Genomic DNA, 20,730 nt, shown 5'->3' with positions numbered 1-20,730 from the left:
GACAGTCTTTGAGTGAGCTCCTGTCACACTGCAATGGGATGAAGCCATCAATGTGCTAAAATTCCATCAAACGTCAATTGTTGTGCTATGTACCTGCCTCATGCAATGTTGAAATGGCAGGGTAATATTAAGTCGAATTTTCAAAACCCCTTCCAAACTTTTATGGAGAAGATTCATGAAGTGTCTTTGCTTTATCAACAGAGGTTATTCAGCTTCAGTCACAAGTTGTGTTCAAATGGGTGGCCCTCAAGTGACAAGGTCTAACACTTTACTGTACTTTTGTTTTACCAAAACCACCTGTTGATATGATGTGGTCTCTGTCACAGGAGTATTTTCACTATGACTGTGGTATTGTCTGATGGTAGCATTGTACATGCATCATATTTTGATGCAAATGGTCAATAATTGACCTGAAATTATGTGGAAAATTTACAAAAAATGGATCCAACGCAACTTGTAGAATCTAATGTCTCTCAACACTTTTTTTTTAATTTTCAGCAGACACTGTCTGATTGTGTGTTGTCATATTGATTGATACTATTCTAGGGAGTTTATATGAAGCATTAAACATATGCCATTACATCGTACCATGCCCTAGGCTCACTGGGCTCAGAATGCACACAAGTGCTATAGATGAAAGTTTGACCTTTTGAAGTGAAATTAAAATTCCTTTGGCCGTTAACATGTGAACTTCGCTGAAAACGTCAGTTTCTTATTTATTTTGTGAGATCAGCTCATAAATGCACAATCAAATATTTATTGTTGGTATTAAAATATCAAGTCTAAAAGATGTTTAAAAAAGACAGTTCCACTTTAAAGAGTACATAGACATAAAAGAAAACTGTAATAAAGCTTGATCTGTTGCATACACTAGAATAAGGTTTCCTACATGCTCGTAGAAATGTTGTAAAAGATTTCATCAATGAACCTAATTTGTAATATCCATGCCAATGTGTGATCATAAAAATATATACCATTTGTCTCTCTGTCTCACTCGTCATAATGAGGTTTGAAAACAAAGCCCTGTCTTTTATGTGAATTTCCAGGTACTAGCTGTACAAATCAACAACATCTATTGTACGGTCTCGCAAACTTCCCTATTGTCCGATGAACAACCAATCAAGTCACTTGGTTGAGGTTGAGTTTACGACATGGCTAAGGTTAAAGGAAAATCAATGCAAGTTACATAAGGCAATTGTTATATTGCATTTCATTGCAAGATACATTGAATCAACGAAGTCCTTGCTCGGTCAGTAAACCATGGTGTAACAAACCATCAGGCAGTGATTTGAGCTATAAACTGAGTTGTTAACTTGTGTGATGGCTGCATGTATCAAAGATATATTCTTCACGGACCAAGAATATATCCAATGGAAGAGGTGGGACACCTCTATCCCACTCTTAGCATCTCAGCTATGTGACCAATGTCTGAAATAATAAGGCCCATAGAACTTTTGTTGTAAAGCTTTTGCACATTTTAGTAACTTAGAAAAATCCTTTATGCATATCGGCCATTTCGTTCAAAGTCAAACTTAAGCAATTACCAAGTCATCTTGCAGATTGTGAATAAAATTCAACAACTCTACTTTGATTACAAATGCAATACTAAGATAGTAATGGATGACAAGTTCAAAGTTGTCCTTTATATACATACGTACTTTCCATACAAATAAGTCTTGGGCTGAGGACATGCCAAATTTTACTATATGAAGTAACTTTCTTCATAGTGTTTTACAAAGGAAATATCAAAGTTATAGTGCTCATCATACTGTCAGATAAAAAGTGCTTTGAGTGGAACCATGATGTAATTGCATGTGCTACATGAAACTTTTCAAATGTCAATTTAATCACACAGGATCCAGATAACTGTAACCAAAAAGTCTCTGATGTTGAATTGTGCTATATCTGTGTCATGTTGAATTAGTGTGATTTAACATGACAAGGACAGGGCTCAGAAGAAAACCAAATATCACACAGATGCTTTACTAGATAAATACCAAGATGCTACCAAGGTCAGAGGATTTCCAGATAATGGTACATCTGATACAGTATGTAGTTCCAGTTCCTCTCTGGTTGAAAACAAAGTTACAACCAAATCAGTTTGATTTTTCTGAACTAAAAAGTATAATTACGTACTGTATGACCTGAGAACATCCATTTTGAACTTTGAAAGTCCTTGCATGGATTAAGCAAGCATTACAATCTTCATTTCTAGATCTACTTTGTTTTTACAGTTGTCAGCTATATCATTAAGTTATATGAACTGTCATATTAACAGAAGTTAGGCCATCAGCTGACTAACTATAATGCTGCCATCTATAGGAATTCATTCACTTTTATATATTTTAGATGTGAACAAAGAAAGAAATACAAACAACCAGAAATTTTACTTTCAGAACACCATAGGTTAGGCAGAGGCTTTTTTCACCGTATTTTGTTTGTTTTTATTCTTTAATATTCAACCATTAGTCAGTGTCAGATTAACGGCACAGAATCAACCATCTGTCATTGTAAACTTTAGCCGGCAATGTCAACACATGACATGCAAATAGTTTATAAATATCCACAATACTAGAAAGCAAAAACCTTGTCATGGTATGATTGGTTTGTTGGTTGTCCATTGATTGACAAATATATAATCTTGAATCACCTGACTTAGAAAGAATGATCCGTGATTGGTCACTGGTGAAGTCATTATTATTATTAAACCTAAAAAGAATCTTACAAGTGCATTTGAATCTGCCTGTCAAAGTCCATATTCTATTTGCAGTCAGCAGTCGATGCACTGAAAAAGTACACCGACAAAGTTGTTTTGTCACATATGTTGATAGTGGAGTGGAGATAATACTGCAATTTATGGTTGACAAAGACGTCTTTGGGATACGCTCTGTGTAGAAATCAGGTAAAGCGTTTTCTTCTTTGTGAAAACTTCCAAGTTTCAGTGGAAAACTGGTAGTCTTAGAAATTGCAGTAGAGGTGGCAAGGAAATTCATATTGTTAGAAACTGATATTTGTAATCAGTGTTCTAGTTTTAAATCATCACTTTAAATCATCACCCAGAGAAGGAGAAATAGATTATCATCTGTTTTGGTTTGGTTTCAGATTTGAAAGTAAAGAATGGAGTGAACAGATGATTTCTGGTTTTGACACACTTTTCAAGATACCAACTACCAACCTCAGTGTAAGTCATTTACAGTATACATATGCCACCATGCAGTAATGTACATTAACGTGTGTGCATAAGATCATCGGGTTTTCAATTCACAGTTGGTATGCTAGTATTGATTCAGCTCTGATCTGATACAGTGTTAAACATCAACATTGCTTTTTGCCCTGGTTGCTATACTGAAGAAGGGGCAGCAAATATTGTACTTTTTAAGGAAACTGCGTTCATTCATGGTTGATAGCCAAATTTTATTCTTTTTTTATAAATCTTACATCGAAAGCGTTATCTCATTTTCATTCATTTGTTGGTATCAAAATCTGTCTGTTAAAAACAAAACTTCACTTGATAGAATTGTTTCACTTAGCTCAAAACTAATTGGTATACCCCAGAGAAGTCTTTCTACGTTTCATAATCAGCAGGAAAGCCCGCTCAATCTTTTGTCTAGTGATCACATTTTATCAGCAGAGTTCGACACACTTCCCTCTGGTCGGCGTTTTAGATACCCGGCTTGCAGGTCAAACCGGCGCAAGTTGTCATTCATTCCAACGCTGTGCGCCTTTTAAATGATTCCTAAACTGTTTTTTGTATAGTCCTGCGTCTCCTACCATTTTGTAAATTTGTATTATATATTTTGATGTTGTATTTGAGCCACGCTTTTTAATTGCCCGTGTTTGGGATAAATAAAGTTCTGTTGAATTGAATTGAATTGAATATCTCTTTGTAAAGAATAGTATAATATATTTCCCTGTATATAGCAAAAATCTTAATACATTAATATTAGCTTATCATTAATTTCGCCATTGCTTTTGCCAGGTTTTACATGTGCCCTACCTATTCAGAACTAGACATGGCTTTGACATTGATAGCTTTAGTTTGCATCAAGTGAAATGTACAAGCTTGTTATGCAAATCCAGGTAAAAACTGTCAGGAAACCATAATTTTCAAGACAGGGATAAGTAACATGACAGGATTGCGAAAAAAGGAAACTTATAATAAGTAACACAAGAGGAAAGGATGTTGCTTTAGGTAAATTTCTGTCATTCTAAAAAAGTTAAAAGACAAAAATAAGCCATCATTTTAACTTTCATGAAGAGCTAGCCATCTGTTTCAAAAACATTCAGGTTTAAAAAACACTAAGAAATTTTGAAATTTTATGCTACTATAATGACACATGAAAGTCATAGTTTGTTGGTGTGGAAAATATTTCAAGGCCATTAAATGTACAATTAGTATTCAAAGAAAATATTTTCATTTCAAAATAGTCCTTTAGTGTTTGTAATTACATTTCCAGACACACCTGCATTACAGAGTACACTAGATGCCAAGGTATTTGTGGTATGCAATGCTAAATTGTGCATCATGAAAGTACCAGCAGAATTGCAAAGTTTTATACTTAACTCTAAAGTTCACTAACCAAGTACCATAAGAAATAAGAGTGTTTGCTTAATGCAATGTACAAATACATTTACTCTTTGCATAGTGTATCAAGTGATACAGGTCATGTTCCATTGTGTCCTTCATATGGTATTGAATCATCTTGTATTTAAAGTGTGATGTACTGCAAGCTGAAGTGAATAGCAGTTAGAATATCTAAAGGTTTCTAAGGACACATCACAAGATTGAGAAGAGCATTGTTCACACAATTGGGTTATACTTGCTGAGATACCAATATTATAAAATGCATTTTACTTTTTAAAATTTCAGGAATTGAGGATCAATATGAAAATTGATAAATTTTTTTTGTCTAAATTTTATGTGAACAGAACAAAAACCTACATAAATATGGCCAAAAAGGAGCAATCTAGCAACCTCTTTGCCAAGCTAACTGACATCAAACTTTTGAAAATCAAAGACCGTGAGAGAGCAAAAGAAGATGAGGCTGCAGTGGAAGACAAGGAGGAATTAGATCCACAAAGTCAGCAGTTTTTAGAAGCAGCAAGTCTTGGCAATCATGATGTTATAAAGACATGTCTTAAACAAGGTGTACATCCAGGTAAGTAAAAAGTGCATAAAAACCAAGATATCAATCTCGTACATTATGTCAATATGACAGTCTCTTGGAACTTATGCAGTGTGTTTGCTAAGGCTTGGGAATATCGGTAAATGATTTGGGAACCCAGGTACATTTCTGCTGTCCCCTAATCTGATTGCATTGATATACCAAGGGGAACCCCGGTAAAATGACTGGGGAACCCCGGTAACATTTACCGGGGTACTGGCCTTAACAAAAACACTGTTATGCAGTTGCCTGTGATTATCTTCATCAGAGCTGTCCTTGAATGCAAAGGCATTCAGATTCTGCTTTTATAAACGTCTGGAAAATTAAACTTTCACATTTCAAGTTTCAAAAAAACAATACAGAGGAAATGTCATTTGCTCCACAGTCTTCGAAGAGACTCCACATAAACAGCAGGATAGCAAACTGAATTGTCAAAAGTTTTGGAGTCTGAATAGCTGTCCCGGAGGTGCATTTTAAATTAATGCAATCAATCATCCTATCGGTTAACTTTATCGAGCACTGATAAACACCAATTGTGTCAAAAAAAAAAGGTGAAAAAGAAAGCGCTTTCAGTAAAATCATTTGGGTTTCCTCTTTCAAGTATTAGAAGTAAGAGGGTGATCAAGTTCAATAACTTTTAAAAAATTTAAGTCAAAGACTGAACAGACTTGCAAATGAATATACAGTGTGTCTTTGTAGTGTTGTTCTTATAATCAAATCAGGTGAATGATCAAGATAACTACAGTATAATGTAACAGATTATTTCATTTGTTTACCATTAAGTAGAACTTATAGATTGATGGACGTTCTGATGTGCCTGATATACATTTCAACCGCAGCACTACGAGTATCACCACTGAATCCTATGCCTATCAGTGAGTTTATCTTTTATTTGCAGATGTACAAAACAGCTCAGGAGAGACAGCACTTCATATTTTGATAGAGCAAAATCATCCTGACCTTGAATCCCTACTGTTCACTGTATTGGATGCAGGAGCATCACCCAATGTGATTACAAACAGTAAAAGAACACCACTTCACTATGCAGCCACTGTTCGTAAGTACCTGATAGTCTAAAGTCCCAAACTCAGTTCATAAATTCAGTTTTGCAATGCCAGAAATCTCATGATAAGTAACTTGATTATCCCATTACTTGTTTGCCTCAAGTCTCTCAGTCTGTTATCTTATCTTTGCTCCTGGTTTACTCAGCCATTGATACACTTGTTGATTTGTGATTAGATAGTGGTAGGCCAGCGATTCAATAACATTCTTTGCAAGTAGTCTGCAGCAATTCCTGTTTGGATCTGAAGAAGTACTATTAAAATAATTCTCAAACTTTGCAGCATTGCAATATTCATAGAACTACACTTATAAGGTGCTGTAATTTGATATTTTAATAAGTCAAGCCAAGACTTAACTCTGATTAGGTATACTGTCTGTTTGTTGTGCAAATTTGTTGTGGCATGCCCATAATAAATGTTAATTTTAGTACAAGGATACTTTCCAGTGGTTTTTGCTATCATGCTTTTATAAGACTCAAAGACTTCGTTTTCCTTTGACAGGGTCCAGTGTTGCAATGAGAGTACTGCTAGACCACAGTGCAGATGCTGATCTTCAAGACATCAATGGTGAAACTCCACTGTTCACCTTGGCTGTTCAGAAAGTTGCAATTGAAAACTCTGTATCCTGTGCCCAACTCTTGATAAACAGTGAAGCTGATGTCAATATCTCTGATGATAATGGACTTACCCCACTGCATGTTGGTCAGTGAAAACATTTATAATATAATCCACAATGTCTTTCAACTTTGAGTTTTGTCTGTTATATTGCCGGGTTGTAAACAGGAACTGAGCTGAACAATATTTGTTGACAAAGTGTAGCCAGAGAAAAGTGTGGACGGTGACAAGTTAATGAAATTAAAAAACCACTGCAAATATTGCAACTTCAAAAAACAACAAACTATGCACAAACCATGTTTGAAAAATCTAGAAAAATATGATCAGGTAAAATCTTTTGGAAAAGCTCTTCAAAGGTTATTCAAGTTAAATGACTAATTTACAAAATTTGGCATAAATGTTTTTTATGTGAAAAAGTGTAGTACATTGGAACTTGCAACAATTGCAAAAAAGTTGTGAGATGTTGTGGAAAAGGGACATATTTGATATAAAGAATTGTATATTCAAAATGAACTCATTGTTACTTTCAGCATCCAAATATAGAAAAGAAGATTTAATGAAGTTATTGATGAAGAGTGGAGCTGATCCTTCCATAGGTATGTATAATGACTGAGCTTTGAATATCTACTCTAACAAAACAAAACAAAACAAAACATCATGTCAACATCCAATTTATGATACTCAAACCCCTGTCCTGAAACAGTCAGATAAAGAAAATGTCTTTAGATAATATGCGGATCAAGAATTCCCTCGAGCTGATCATAAAGAAATCTGGGTAACATACACAGCTTACAAGAAACACACTGCAGATAAATTCATCAGTCATCTAGTAAGCTTTTGTTTGGGACAGATTAAACTATGGTTAAAAAATACAGTCTCTAGCTGTTTACTCTATAAGCTTGTGAGCAGTTAATGCCTACAGCCATTTACCAATAGATAAGTCTAGAAATTGGTATATTTCTTATAAAATACCCATCACATCTAAGACGTGTTCAATATTAACACCATAACTATGATTGTGGTTTATCATGACAATTATGGTTTCCACCATTGAATGGAATGGTTATTATTCATTGACAGGAAACCTACCTTCTTACCTATATGTTTTGTATTCAAACAGTGGACTTCAATGGAAAGACACCCTTACATCACATTTTAAAAGTGTCAGATGAATCAGATGAGGAATACATCAGAATACTGGTACCAAGTCAGGGCCATGCCATGTTGGACATCAAAGATAAGACTGGGGATGCACCGTTACACATGGCAGCACGCAACCAGTGTCCATCCACTATGGTAGCACTGCTGGAGATGGGTGCTGATCCAAATCTAGTCTCAGGAAAAGTGCCAAAACAAATGGCTTTAGAGATACTCTACCAAGACTTCCTTGTGAACAAAAATGAGGTAATATTTTTTAAAAATTATTGTGTGTGTCAATAAATTATAAATTTTCCTGTTTTACTTTAATACACTGGGTCTTTTGATAACTCCATATTAGTATTATTATCAATTGTACAGTAGGAAGTAGCAACTTCAAATTAAAAAAAATTTTGATGAAGATTACGCGATGATCATATTAAAGAATTGTAATGAAAAGATAGTTATCATAGGTTTTGAATTGTGATCAACTGATTTTATTGATCTACATCAGTCTAAACCCTTTCAGCGCAAAAATCATTTTTTTCACCTCTGTAAAATATACCCCAGTCTAGTTTTTTTTTCAGATTTTTGACAAAATTTTGATAAAAAACGTTAGCAACTGAAATGTGAAAGCCATTTGGTCCAAAATTATAAAAAAATACAGAAAGATTTTAAAAAATGGTAAAATGTTGCACTAAAATTTTGGTGGGAAAAAATTACAGCACTCAAAGGGTTAATTTCAACAGAATAATGTGCATCCATTGGTTGATTGATTATTTGATTGATTGATTCGTAGGACCACGAGATAACCAATGACTTCAGCATAGCAACAAGTATAGCTGAACCAGAGTTAGTGGTGAAATCCCCATCACCTATACTAACAGCCATGAACTACAGCAAGATATTTGCCCACATTGCTGATTCCAAGGACAACAACACTACCTATGCCAGTAAGTTGAAACTGATAAAATTACATTTACAGTAGATATCTCTTGAATCTTCTTCTCTTTTGTAACAGGCTGAAAAGTAAAAGCATGTGCACTCTTGGTTATTTGTCCACAAAATGTGTCAGAATCAAGGAAACTGCATCTGGATTATCAGAAAAATAAATAGTTGATATCTTCCTGTATTTCAGTGCTGTCTGATTCCTGTGAGGACCTAACTGTGGATCTTTTACAAACATGTCGAAACATGGATGATGCTAGGATTCTACTGCAACACAGAGATTTTCTTCTTTTCAAAACTGCCTCTCAGGATGAACATAAAAAGGTGAGAATTCAACATCATTCAGTACATCATGAAAACAATTGATTTACATGACTGCTAGCAACAGGCAGGACATGTATTTGGATAATTATTTGGGCAGTTTAATAATAAGATTAATAATAAGATTTAATGGTTCTGAGAATGGATTAAAACATGAATCAGAATTCAAAATACCGTTCTTTTACAACAAGGCCCTTTACAGGCAATTCCGGACAAATTCTCGGTAATTTCTGGTACTCATGAGAACAATAAATTATCTTTCTTATCATACAAAGACCTAAAAAAATAGAGGTCTATGAATCAAGCAAAAACCAAATTTTAATTTTTATGCAAGAACAGCTTCTGTGGTATATATATCTATTTTGCTGGATGATTTCCTGTCATGAGAATTGATCAGAAGAATTCCAAATACAGTAATTTGATTTATTATTGCCCAGCAAAACTTTTATGTGATGTTTATGTAAGGTCAACCATATGCTCATTCAGAATCCATAGAATAGTTTTGTTGTCAGGTAGGTTACAAAACTCTGTGTTTTTGGACAATGACATTAATTACAAATTTTATCATCAGAAATCAGACCATCAATGACAAAACAGTTATTAATAATGTTGATTACATGTTTTCAAAATAAAGAAATGTGTCCAGAAAGTGTTATCTTAGAAGGCATGGTGTGAATCTAATACATATGATTTCTCTCTAATAGTACTCTTTAATTTGTTTTGACAATTAATGCTCAAAGCACATGTTAGTATTCATGTATGCAAGTTTTAATGTATTAATGATATTTTATAGGTATGCATATCTGACTTTGGAAATTTTTGGTACATTTGATGGTGCACAGCCAGTATATATCTTCATTTTTATTTTCAGTCAGAAAGAGTGCCATAACTCTAATGTTTGAAGTACTCCTTGAGCAATGGACCTTGAAAGCATTTTATTGCAATCAGCTGGTAGTAAATGCCATTATCATGTTGTAATAATCAATACATCAGTGTCAAGTGAGGTCGTTTTCTTGATTCATGTGTGTATGGCTTACTGTCAGGATACAAGTTCATCAGTAAATATGAATTTCATGTCCACAAAACGCAATTTATGACCAGAGGGCTGTTCCCTTTATTTTGACCCTCTCAAGATCTCTACAAACTGTATTTGTAGTGGAATGCTGATTTTTGAAAAAGTATTCCTCATTTTTCATACATACTTGAGCTAGTCCTTCCTGTTTACATGTTTACAAATGTATTACTGACTCATAGTGGTTTATTAAGATGCAATCATATTTGCCTTTACATTCAAATGTACCCAGTATGGTAATAAACACATACTCTAAATTTCCCACATTATGAAAAGAATCCTCTTTTGTGAAACATTACACGTACATTTATTCAAGACTCTAAACAAGATAAATATATTAATTAGATAAATACACTATATAAAACAGTATGAAATGAACTTCATGCTTTCCAAGCACCTTTATTTTACAGCTTGTCAATAGAGAACTATTGTAATTACAGTTATAACCTGTACATTTTGAATGTTTAATTTTTGTGTTGACAAAGAGTTAAGTGTCAAATTTCTATTGTATTAAATATGGACAATAAGCACACGAAAACATACATTTTGTTTGTGCACAAGATTAATAATTAAAATGATAGTTTCCACACATTGTAACAGGTTGTCATCCGCTAGCTATCATTGCTTTGAAGACCACTGCACTGCCGTACTAAAATGATAATCACATCAGTGATAGATATATAGACAATCATTTATTGCCAGAATAACAAAATTGTAAATTTACCATGCGGTTCTTAAGTAAAGCTACATCCAAATTTAGATAGCCACACTCAAACTTCTTGGGCTTGTGTTGAACAAATATCCTTAACCATATAGAAATCCTAAATTCATGTTTCACAATGGTCATCAAGTGATATGTTGACATCAGAGAATCCACAAGCGAGTGTCTGAAAAGTTTCCATAATCTAGTCACTGTATCTAATAGGAGTGTTATTGCACAAATGAAATTAAATACAACTAGTTTTGTAGTGTTTTACTTGTTTATTACATAATGGTTATTTCCACATTGGTATATATTAGGACAACTGCATTACATGCACTCTATAGATGGTAAGGTGAACAACATCAAAAGTACACATTTTTATGATTTAGCGCGAAAGGGATGGAACTTGCATGTCTTTGAGTATTTTCTTTTTTGCTAATTTTATTTTACTTTTATTGTTTTAAAATGCATCATTCAAAAAATTAATAATGCCTGATTTGCACATAAGCTAATAATGGAATATCTGTATAAAAACTTCCAACTAACAAATTTGAAGTTATAGGGTCTTCAAAAGAAAGTTAAGGTATGTCTCTGCAGGGCTATCATTTTGAAAATTCTGTTATATATCTAAGGTAGTTAATCTTATTGTTTCAGATAAAAGATGGAAAGAATAAAATAATAAATATAAACATACCGGTAATTTATGTAACAAATATTAATAAATAAATACATTGTCTTTATGCTTTGTTTGGTGGTATAATTTGATTGTTCTTAATTTGTCTCTTCACTGTTTTCTTTTTACAGTTTATGTATGCCACATATATGCAGAGATTTCTTCAGGAAATTTGGTACGGCAGGGTGTTTGAATCTTATAAAACGTGGCGATTGCTGTTACTGCCAACTGTATACATCTTGTCTCCAATAATCTATCCCATAATGCTGCTGGTATATCTCTTCCTGTGTCTCCTGTTTTTCGTCTGGTTACCAAGGAACCGTAACAAGGTCGAAGGTTGCTATGCCTGGCGCAGACCGTTCAAGAGCTATTTCAATTTCTTTTCATCAGCCACCAAATACAGTCCCTATATCAAGTTTGCCGGCCATCTGACGTCATTTTTGTGTTTCATCGCCGTGGTGGCTTACAAATGCCTTCTGCCGTTTGACTTCAAATACCCCATGCCAGTACCAGCGGTGGATTTCATCATCTTACTGTGGACGGCCGGGATGATCACCAATGAAGTAAAGCAGTACCGCATGTCTGATTCCTTTGCTTCTTACATCACAGCCAATTACCTGGACTTCATATTCCTGACAACGTTGACGATTTCTTACACACTCCAGTTTATAGCCTTGTTCTACACCATTGCTATGAACTATGACATCAGCAATGATGAATACAACTCCACAGCCCAGTGGGTCATCATCATCCTAATGGTAGCTGATATCATCTTTGCTCTGAACACCCTCATCATCTTTGGTAGACTGCTGACATATTTTCAAGTCAGCCCATTCCTTGGTCCTCTTCAGTTATCTCTATTTCGCATGGCCTGGGATGTCATCTTTGTGCTAGTCTTACTGGGTAAGTATTTATCCCATTTACTGATACATATCATGATCTGATTCACTTCTTTGATGTGACATGTTTATGGTAATGTGCATTTACAAGATTGTAAGTCATATTTTATTAGATTCTTATGATAATTAAGGTGTAATGTGTTTTGCACAAATTCTAGAAGATGTGAATACTTCTAGCATATTGATGACATAATCATTGTGAGAATGAGAATTCTTTTCATTTTACAAGGTGTGTTCTATAGTTTTCCCCAAACAAATTTGGTAAAATAACATAAGACTCTCATTCCACATCACATTGCCAAGCTGTTGATCTCCAAGTTCAGTGTTAAAAATTGTTACATGTAACAACTTGTGATTGTTTGCAGGAATTGTGATGTTTGCGTTTGCTGCCAGTATGACTAAAGTATACCTTGTTGGCCTGTATACCATCCCACCTGGGTTGAATGAAACAGATCTAGAAGATCGCCTGTACCCAGAAGATGAACCTCCTCTAATACCAGAAACTGTCTCTAGGTAAACTTACTTTTCTATTTGGTCTCAACTCTGTGGTTTACGCAAAAAGTTGATGATCAGATTGGGTCTACAGTGGAAACAGTGAGCAGTGAAGGGATATTTGGATTTCCAGGCAGAGAGAAAAAGAGAGAGAGCTATATAGGTTTAGAAAGTGAGTTAGAGTGCCTGGGATAGAGATCAACAGATACAAATAGAGACGTATATTATTGACATGCAGTTTTATATCAAGGACAGACTGAAAGCATATTTTCGGTGGTATTACTGCTAATTTCAAAAGATTGAATATTTTTATGAGTTAAAAAGTGTGATTGGTTTATTTGCATACAGCATGGGAGCAACACTGGTTAGCCTGTATTGGTCTTTGTATGGACTACTAGATGTGGAAGACTTTGAGAGTTACTATGATGTTGCTAATGTATTCGGTAAAGCCTTGCTTGGATTGTACTTAGTATTGGCTGTCATTGTACTTCTCAACATGTTGATAGCCAAAATCAGTAACACCTATGCAAATATACAGGTGAGATTTTACTTCATCTTTTTCTTCTGCAATATTGACTGTACCTGTCACCCAATTTTTACTTTGTATTGGACAAGCTTTGCCATATAAAATTCTGTATACAGTATCATTGAGATTCTGGTAAAATTAAACTTTTTGATAATGACAATATTTTGTTCAAGATCTATATCAATTGAATTCCTATTGTAAATAGTTAGCACAATTTTTTGAGCCCAAAGAGTATAGTCTGATTCTATGAAACCTTTATTTTCAAAGTTGAATTAAATATCTAGCCAATTACATAAAAATATGGTCTAATAAAAACAAGAGCTACATGTATGTGAAAGCCTTATTATTGCAAGAAAAGTTGAGTTAAACATCAGGCTCATTTTGTGATTATATTTTGCTGAGGCCTAAAACTTTATTGGAATGAAATAAATATATGATTGTTATGGTCTATTAAATTACTACTCAATCATGTATCCTGCATGTACTGCTCTCTTTACCCATGACAATGTCCTACATCACCTGTACCAATATTGATGTATGTTCATCTGATGCACAGACATTTCCCAATTCTTGAATTTGACACAAAGGGCCTAGAAATTCCATCCCTAAAGTTGTATCCAGTCATTCTAATATTCCAGAATTCCTTTGCAGGAAAATTCCAGAGTTGAATGGAACTATGCCAGAGCCAGTTTGATCATTGAATACCAGGAATCACAGGATCTACCAATTCCTTTTAACTTTATACAAACTATTGTCAGAGCTATCATAGCACTCTTCAGAAGATGTGTATGCTGTTGTCGCAAATCCAAGGTACTAGTTCACTGATCAGTGTTTTTTCCACTTCATCAATAGAAGAAAAACGGTGATCTGAACAAAATTCATACAATTGTCAATATTAATTTTTTTCTTCATAGAACTTGCAAGTTGACTTGTAATGATAAGCTATCAAAAATATGCATTTCTGTCAATGTTAAACATGTACAACGATAACTTTAATAATGATCAACACACATTCCAATTTGTTCTTTCTTGTGCTTTATATTTGTAATTAAAAGGAATTACGGAAAAATTCAGACAGATTTAAGCCAGGCTGGTATATGAAACTTCATTCTGTGATCTGTCTTCATATGATTGACGTACATTATTAAAGGGAATGATTGCATTGAAACCTCTTGGGTACTGTGCTGTAACATTATCCGGGAATAATAATTTCATCCGTGTAATGAAATTCTGATGACAACATTCAGTATCCTTTTTAGTATTACTAGTATAAATATGTCACACAGGACAGTGTCATACTATGCATACCTCTCCAGTACGTGTAACTTGTGTCATAGATGCTGTTGTCATTATGACTTCAAAGTCATGTTCCTGTTCAATTATGAACTTCAGAAAGCAGAAATTATTATGATAATTAGATCATTTGAACATCACCCTTGTCAGACTGACTTCCTCAAGCAAGTGTCTATCTGTATTGGTGTTAAAATCTTACAAAAAATTGATTGAACAAAACGTGTGTATGCTTCAATCAGGTTGTTGAAATCAGTACTGATGAAAATAGCAAAGAAACAGAGGAATCAAGTAATGGCGAAGAAAACGTGACATACTTGGATGATAATGGTATACCAACTTTTGATCACTCCTCAGCTAACAGGTAAATGAAAATACAGTATTTGCATTGACACAATAAATCATGTTATGAATGATTATATTCCAAAAGGACACTTCATGATGTTTTCAGAATCATGACTTCATTTGCGTGAAGATCAGTTACATTTTGTCGTTCTTGTTTAGAATAATTAATAACGTGTACAAATATGAGAACATTATTATAAATTGTATTTGTATTCTGCAAATAAAATTAATGTGCTTGACATGTTCTCACAAACCTTGTGATTTTCACAGTCTCCTTCAAAATGACTACCTCATGTTTTGATTGATTAGATTAGACATGGAAAGTAGAGTGTTTTTTATTTTCTTCATGAAATACATATTAAGATGAAATTTGTCAGACTTCCGAGATAATTGAAGCCACAGTATTGGAAGACACTAATGCAATTCGACAGACAGATAGTGGTACATATATTGGTTTGTAATGAAGAAACTCACACTGACATTTAGTTGTAACGCATGCACAGTGAATGTCACATTTAACAAAACAATGTGACACTATTAAAGAGGGTACAGAGAATTTAGACCAGCCAGTTTCTTGATACCAGAGTTCTGTTTTTGTTTCCTCCAGTGATAGTGTAGTGGTGACAAATGGTGAACTGAAAGTATCAGGGAATGGCTCCAGTAAAACCGCAGAGAAAGCAAAAGAACAGGCAGAGGAGCAAAGACAAGTGAACCGAATACTAGCATATGTCAAAGCTGATTATCTCAAGAAACAGGAAGAAGCAATGAGATATTCATTAAAGGTTAGTCTTCTGTCATTCCATTTCTAATTCAGTTTTATATTTCTTCATTCATGCATGATGCATATACGAAAGATAATTAAGTTTTTGACTGATTGACCAGATGTGAAATTGATGTTGTCATGTTATAACCATCAATTATGATTTTTGTAACTGCCATCTATTTAATTGGAACAAGTTCATGAGAACATCGATGGTGTTCCTCTGAAATGTACTTTCTTTTAATCACTTCCTGGGGTGAAATATGACATGAGATATTAATCAGACTGGATGATATCAGTACCCGAATGGCAAGTAATTAATTAATCGTAGATTTATTTGTCATGGATGAATACGTGTACATCATTTCTTGGGTATTGCCTTGATTGATTGATGGGTAAGCGTATGAACTTTAGAATGCATCTTGAACAATAAGGTTATAGCCTCATATTAAATTGCGAAAGCAGAGCAAAACTATTTAATTTTGCCCAGATAAATATGGAACCTATACCATGGAGGTCTAATCAAGTGTGCTGTCTATAAAGTTGAATTTATTCACCACCGACTCTAGAGAGTGATCTCTGAAGCAAAAAATTATGCATTGCCAAGTTACGTATTTGTAGTTACGTGATTGTACCAATATAGAGCTGATATATACACAGAAATTTCAAGAAATTCCGAAATTGAAGCAGACAATTTGTGAGTTGGAGGGCAAACTGGGTTGAATTGACTCATGCTTTCATCGCTTTGGTTTAACCTTTGTTTGCAGGACAGGGTAGCCTATCATGATAAATAATATAGATGTAATACCTGCTTTGATAAAATTGGGTTTGTAACATTGGCCTGCTGTGCTCTCAGTATCCTTAACTGTTGCCAGGAACTCAATATGGTGTTGATATGGTGATTTTCCACACAGGAAATTCTCAGAAAATACCTTCAGAAGAAATTCGCTAGGTTGTATGCCTCTTGAAAGTGAAAGACTTGAACTTTTGCTTAAGTTATCCTCAAGGAATCTTTCAACTATTCCTTTTTAAAATCAAGAATAAAAAACCAGGGATCACCGTGCAAATTTTGGTACTGGAGAAATCAATTACCCAAGATTTTAAATTCAAATTGGCTGCCATCCCTGTGTTAACTCTATGGAGAAAAATAAAATTTTTGATTTTCAAAAAACTAAAGCAATCACTGTTAAAGTTTGTCTTGCTCCAAGAGCTTAAAAATGAGCCCCCAGAAGTGGTAGATCAGAAAAGAGGTGAAAAAGTGAGAGTCCAAATATCTGTCACCGAGGTGCATTCCCTGAGTCTAACTCAATGTTAAATAATTATGGCAGCTAATTTACTGAACATTCGTTTAATTATATTTTTTTCACATATCAGGAACTTCATAATAAGATGAGTGGCAAAATCACAGTATTAGAAGACAAGATGAAACTGCTATGGAATGAAATCACAGAATGGAAGACAAATACAAACACCAAACTGTGCCATGTACATAGCTACTTCTCTTCCACACAGGAAATTCTAAGAAAATACCTTCAGAAGAAATTCGCTGACAGACCATGAATACCAAGATTTTTTTTTGAGAAAAAAGTACCTGCTGGGGGAAAATTACAAACACAAATATTTTGATGAATCAAATTAATGAAACGAGAGACAAGATTTCCTGCAGATCTTAAAATTTATTTTCTGAATTTAATCCAATTTGTAAAGAAATATAAATTAAAGCTTCTTAGGAACTCTATCAACCAATGAGAAATTGCTGAAAACTAAACATTTACAGTTTTTTAAAACAGTAAACTCTTGTTAGTATGTTAGCACATTTATGTAGCTGTATTTTTTACTTTGCATTCTGTTAGTTTTATCTAACAATATGCGATCGTTATTTGTAATTATCAATCTTGATTAAACTTTTTGTCAGGTGGAAGGAAAACTGCAATTTAGGTTTTTATTCACAAACATTGAGTTATAGCATTTCACTCTTTAAAAGAAACTTTTGAAAAAAGCCCCAAAACTATGAAGTTAAATTCAAATTGTTCATTCCAACATTTTCTCAAATAGTAACCCAGTTCCTCTAAACAACTTACCAGGGACAGGCAAGCAACTAAACAATTGATTCTTGATATATATATGATAAATAAATATTAAATATGAAAAATTCTTATACCTGCAGTCCGGAATGGTATTGTATGTCTATCAAATAACTCTGCATTGTATTTCAAACACACTCCTTGATTGAACATCGCTTACCTACAGCTCATAATGCAACTGTGTATGGTCACAGCTATAATCTTTCATGTTCCTGATTAAGGGAGGCAATTAACAGATATGGACTGTTTTCTTTGGAAAACTATATAACGCACAATTCTGGCCTGGATGTATCAGAGTGTTTATCATATTTGATGAGTCAATTAAATAATTGCTTGCTTGACCCTGTGATATTAATGTTTTGATGCAGAACTGTTACAGTAATTAATACTGACCTTTAAATGATGGTTTTGACATTTACATTTCTTCTGCAGTGTGTCAAATCATAGGTTATTTGTATCAACACCATTAATATTGACTGGCACAGCATCAATTTATGCGTTTTTGCAAAGTATTAGATTTGCCTTCCACAGTGGCTTGGCATTACTTTAATTTTACCCCCTGTATTATCATGAGCAGGTACAGACACATGATGAGCAAACTTCATCATATCTTTGTAGCTGTCTGAATGTTGCTTTACAACACAGCTGTTATATGTGATAATGGATCAGCTACGTCAGACATTATCTAACTTGAAAAGATCTTTCCCCAACTCTGGCTCAAGTTTCTTATCTTGTTTTAATGATACAATTCTCAATTTCTATACATTTTCTTACCTGAAACCGATTTCAAAGCATTTAATTTAACATTCAGATATGATATCGTATCTGTGGTGATTATACCGGTAGTATAGAAAAAAGCCCAAGGCTGAGTTTATATCCAGGTATTGAAATTTTGTGAATATGTCATTGTGTGTCTGGTACAGATGTTTTTTTGGATTGTAAAATTTTCACAATACTTTGCTGGTATGCTGGTTGTATGAACTCATTTTGAAGTTTGCTGAGCACATTAAGTATTGATCAACTTGTGGAATTTAATGTAGGAATAATGACGGTTTTAAAATTCAAGTATCAGTAATTTTAGGCAATTTGTTTCTCTGATATCACAGTTTCCATGGTGATTCCTGTTTATTCATGATCATGAAAGACCATTGGTTTAAAATTTCCTTGAGGAAAGTTCGTGCAAAAATTCAAAATCATACAGTCTCAAGGACTGTATTATACTGAGAGTGTTTAACTGAGAATAGATTCAAAACATGTACTAATGATCAGACAAAGTCTGTATAAATCACCGGTTCAAGCCACTGTTGTGCATGAAAGATTTGCAATATTTACCAAGAACACTAACCTATGACATAAAACTTTCTGTCAAAGATAGTGTACAATTATTTCAGATGGTGCAATACTAGAATTCAAATATGATTACTGTATTTTGATATTTTAACCAAGACATATGGCCAGACAACCAGCAGAATTTCTATACATACAGTGAAAAAGTATTTGAAGTGTTTGATAAGTTACTAGTAACTTAGAAACCCAGGCATCATGGGTCTTGCAACCTTGTAAGTACCTTAGACCAGTCACTGTTATGCCGTTCATACACAGGCCATTGAAACGTCTCTGAAACGGTACTTGGCCAATACTGACACAGAAAGTTATGTGTGGACACTCCGAAGTGGTTCTGAAGCGTTTCAGATTTGAGACGGTTTAGTCGGCCCGACCAGAGCCGTTGTAGGGATTAACTCTATCCGCAAATCGCTGTGTGGACAGACTGAGCCGCTTCAGAAGCGTTTCAAACGCCCTCACGCGACAGGTATTTGAAACAAAAAACAAACAACAACCAATAGACAATATTCACTTTCGCCATGGCTGCCGAACACAGTACTACATCTCGCGGTATACTGGTCCAACGAAGAGATAAGGTTGCTACCAAAAACCCTATCAATTCGACCAGAAAAAAATTCATTACGATTTGAAAAACGTCGAATTAATTTAAATAGGAAATTAAAACTGCCGAAATAATTTAGTGGTCGAATTTAATTTGGAACGACGAGGATGAAATTTAAGCGAGACATGTTTGCCATGTTGAGACTGCTTCAAAGCATGGACTGTGAAATTTTGTGAGGTCGACAAATTTCGTAACAAAAAAACCTCAAACGCACGTTGGTGTCACATCAAAATCAAAGTGGCCGCGATTACAGACGGAACAATCTGTGACACTGCCACCGGCCGCTCGACGGACGACACGTAAGTTGACATCGTGTGCCAGCCCTTGGAAATATATTGTAACTCCTTGACAGGCAGATGAGATAGTCTTATAGCGTTTGATCTTATAGCGTTTGATGATGCATTGAAAGTTTGTAAAAATAATAAAAAATGACATCACCGATCATAAGAAACGTGGTGTTGAAGATAATAGTTTTTAAAAGAAGACTATGACGACCATATTTCTGTAAGTATTATCTAACTTTAGAAAACCAACATCTGAAGATTTACTTCAACCAACACTTTTGGATTTGTTCCACTCTTTATTATAAGATTAGTCGAATTTCTGGAAAGTAGGTGTACATTTTCGATGTCTGTGTATCGTCTACACCGAAGTCATATCCGAAAGAGTATAATCAGTTCGCGACAGCGTAAAC

At 34.3% G+C, this 20,730-nt stretch overlaps 1 protein-coding gene across 2 annotated transcripts; it reads left to right on the top strand.

The window, feature by feature from the left end:
• Positions 1-1,988: 1,988 nt before the first annotated feature.
• LOC139120607 (short transient receptor potential channel 4-like) lies at positions 1,989-19,579 on the top strand. 2 transcript variants are annotated; one of them, XM_070685117.1, is made up of 16 exons: positions 1,989-2,048; positions 3,103-3,181; positions 4,930-5,159; positions 6,064-6,222; positions 6,728-6,928; positions 7,372-7,437; positions 7,962-8,245; positions 8,778-8,931; positions 9,117-9,250; positions 11,827-12,598; positions 12,960-13,107; positions 13,435-13,624; positions 14,264-14,422; positions 15,145-15,266; positions 15,855-16,029; positions 17,382-19,579. In XM_070685117.1, exons 3-16 carry the CDS (start codon positions 4,949-4,951, stop codon positions 17,565-17,567), a joined length of 2,961 nt encoding a protein of 986 aa, XP_070541218.1. In that variant the 5' UTR covers positions 1,989-2,048; positions 3,103-3,181; positions 4,930-4,948; the 3' UTR covers positions 17,568-19,579. The 2 variants fall into 2 exon arrangements, with proteins under 2 accessions (XP_070541218.1, XP_070541217.1); XM_070685116.1 differs by lacking the exon at positions 1,989-2,048 and adding an exon at positions 2,756-2,902.
• The last annotated feature ends 1,151 nt before the right edge of the window (positions 19,580-20,730 follow it).

The sequence above is a fragment of the Ptychodera flava genome, chromosome 20, assembly GCF_041260155.1.
Source record: "Ptychodera flava strain L36383 chromosome 20, AS_Pfla_20210202, whole genome shotgun sequence".
Lineage (NCBI taxonomy): Eukaryota > Metazoa > Hemichordata > Enteropneusta > Ptychoderidae > Ptychodera > Ptychodera flava.
The sequence above is the reverse complement of the archived record's forward strand: the minus strand, read 5'-3'. Positions and strand labels throughout refer to the sequence as shown.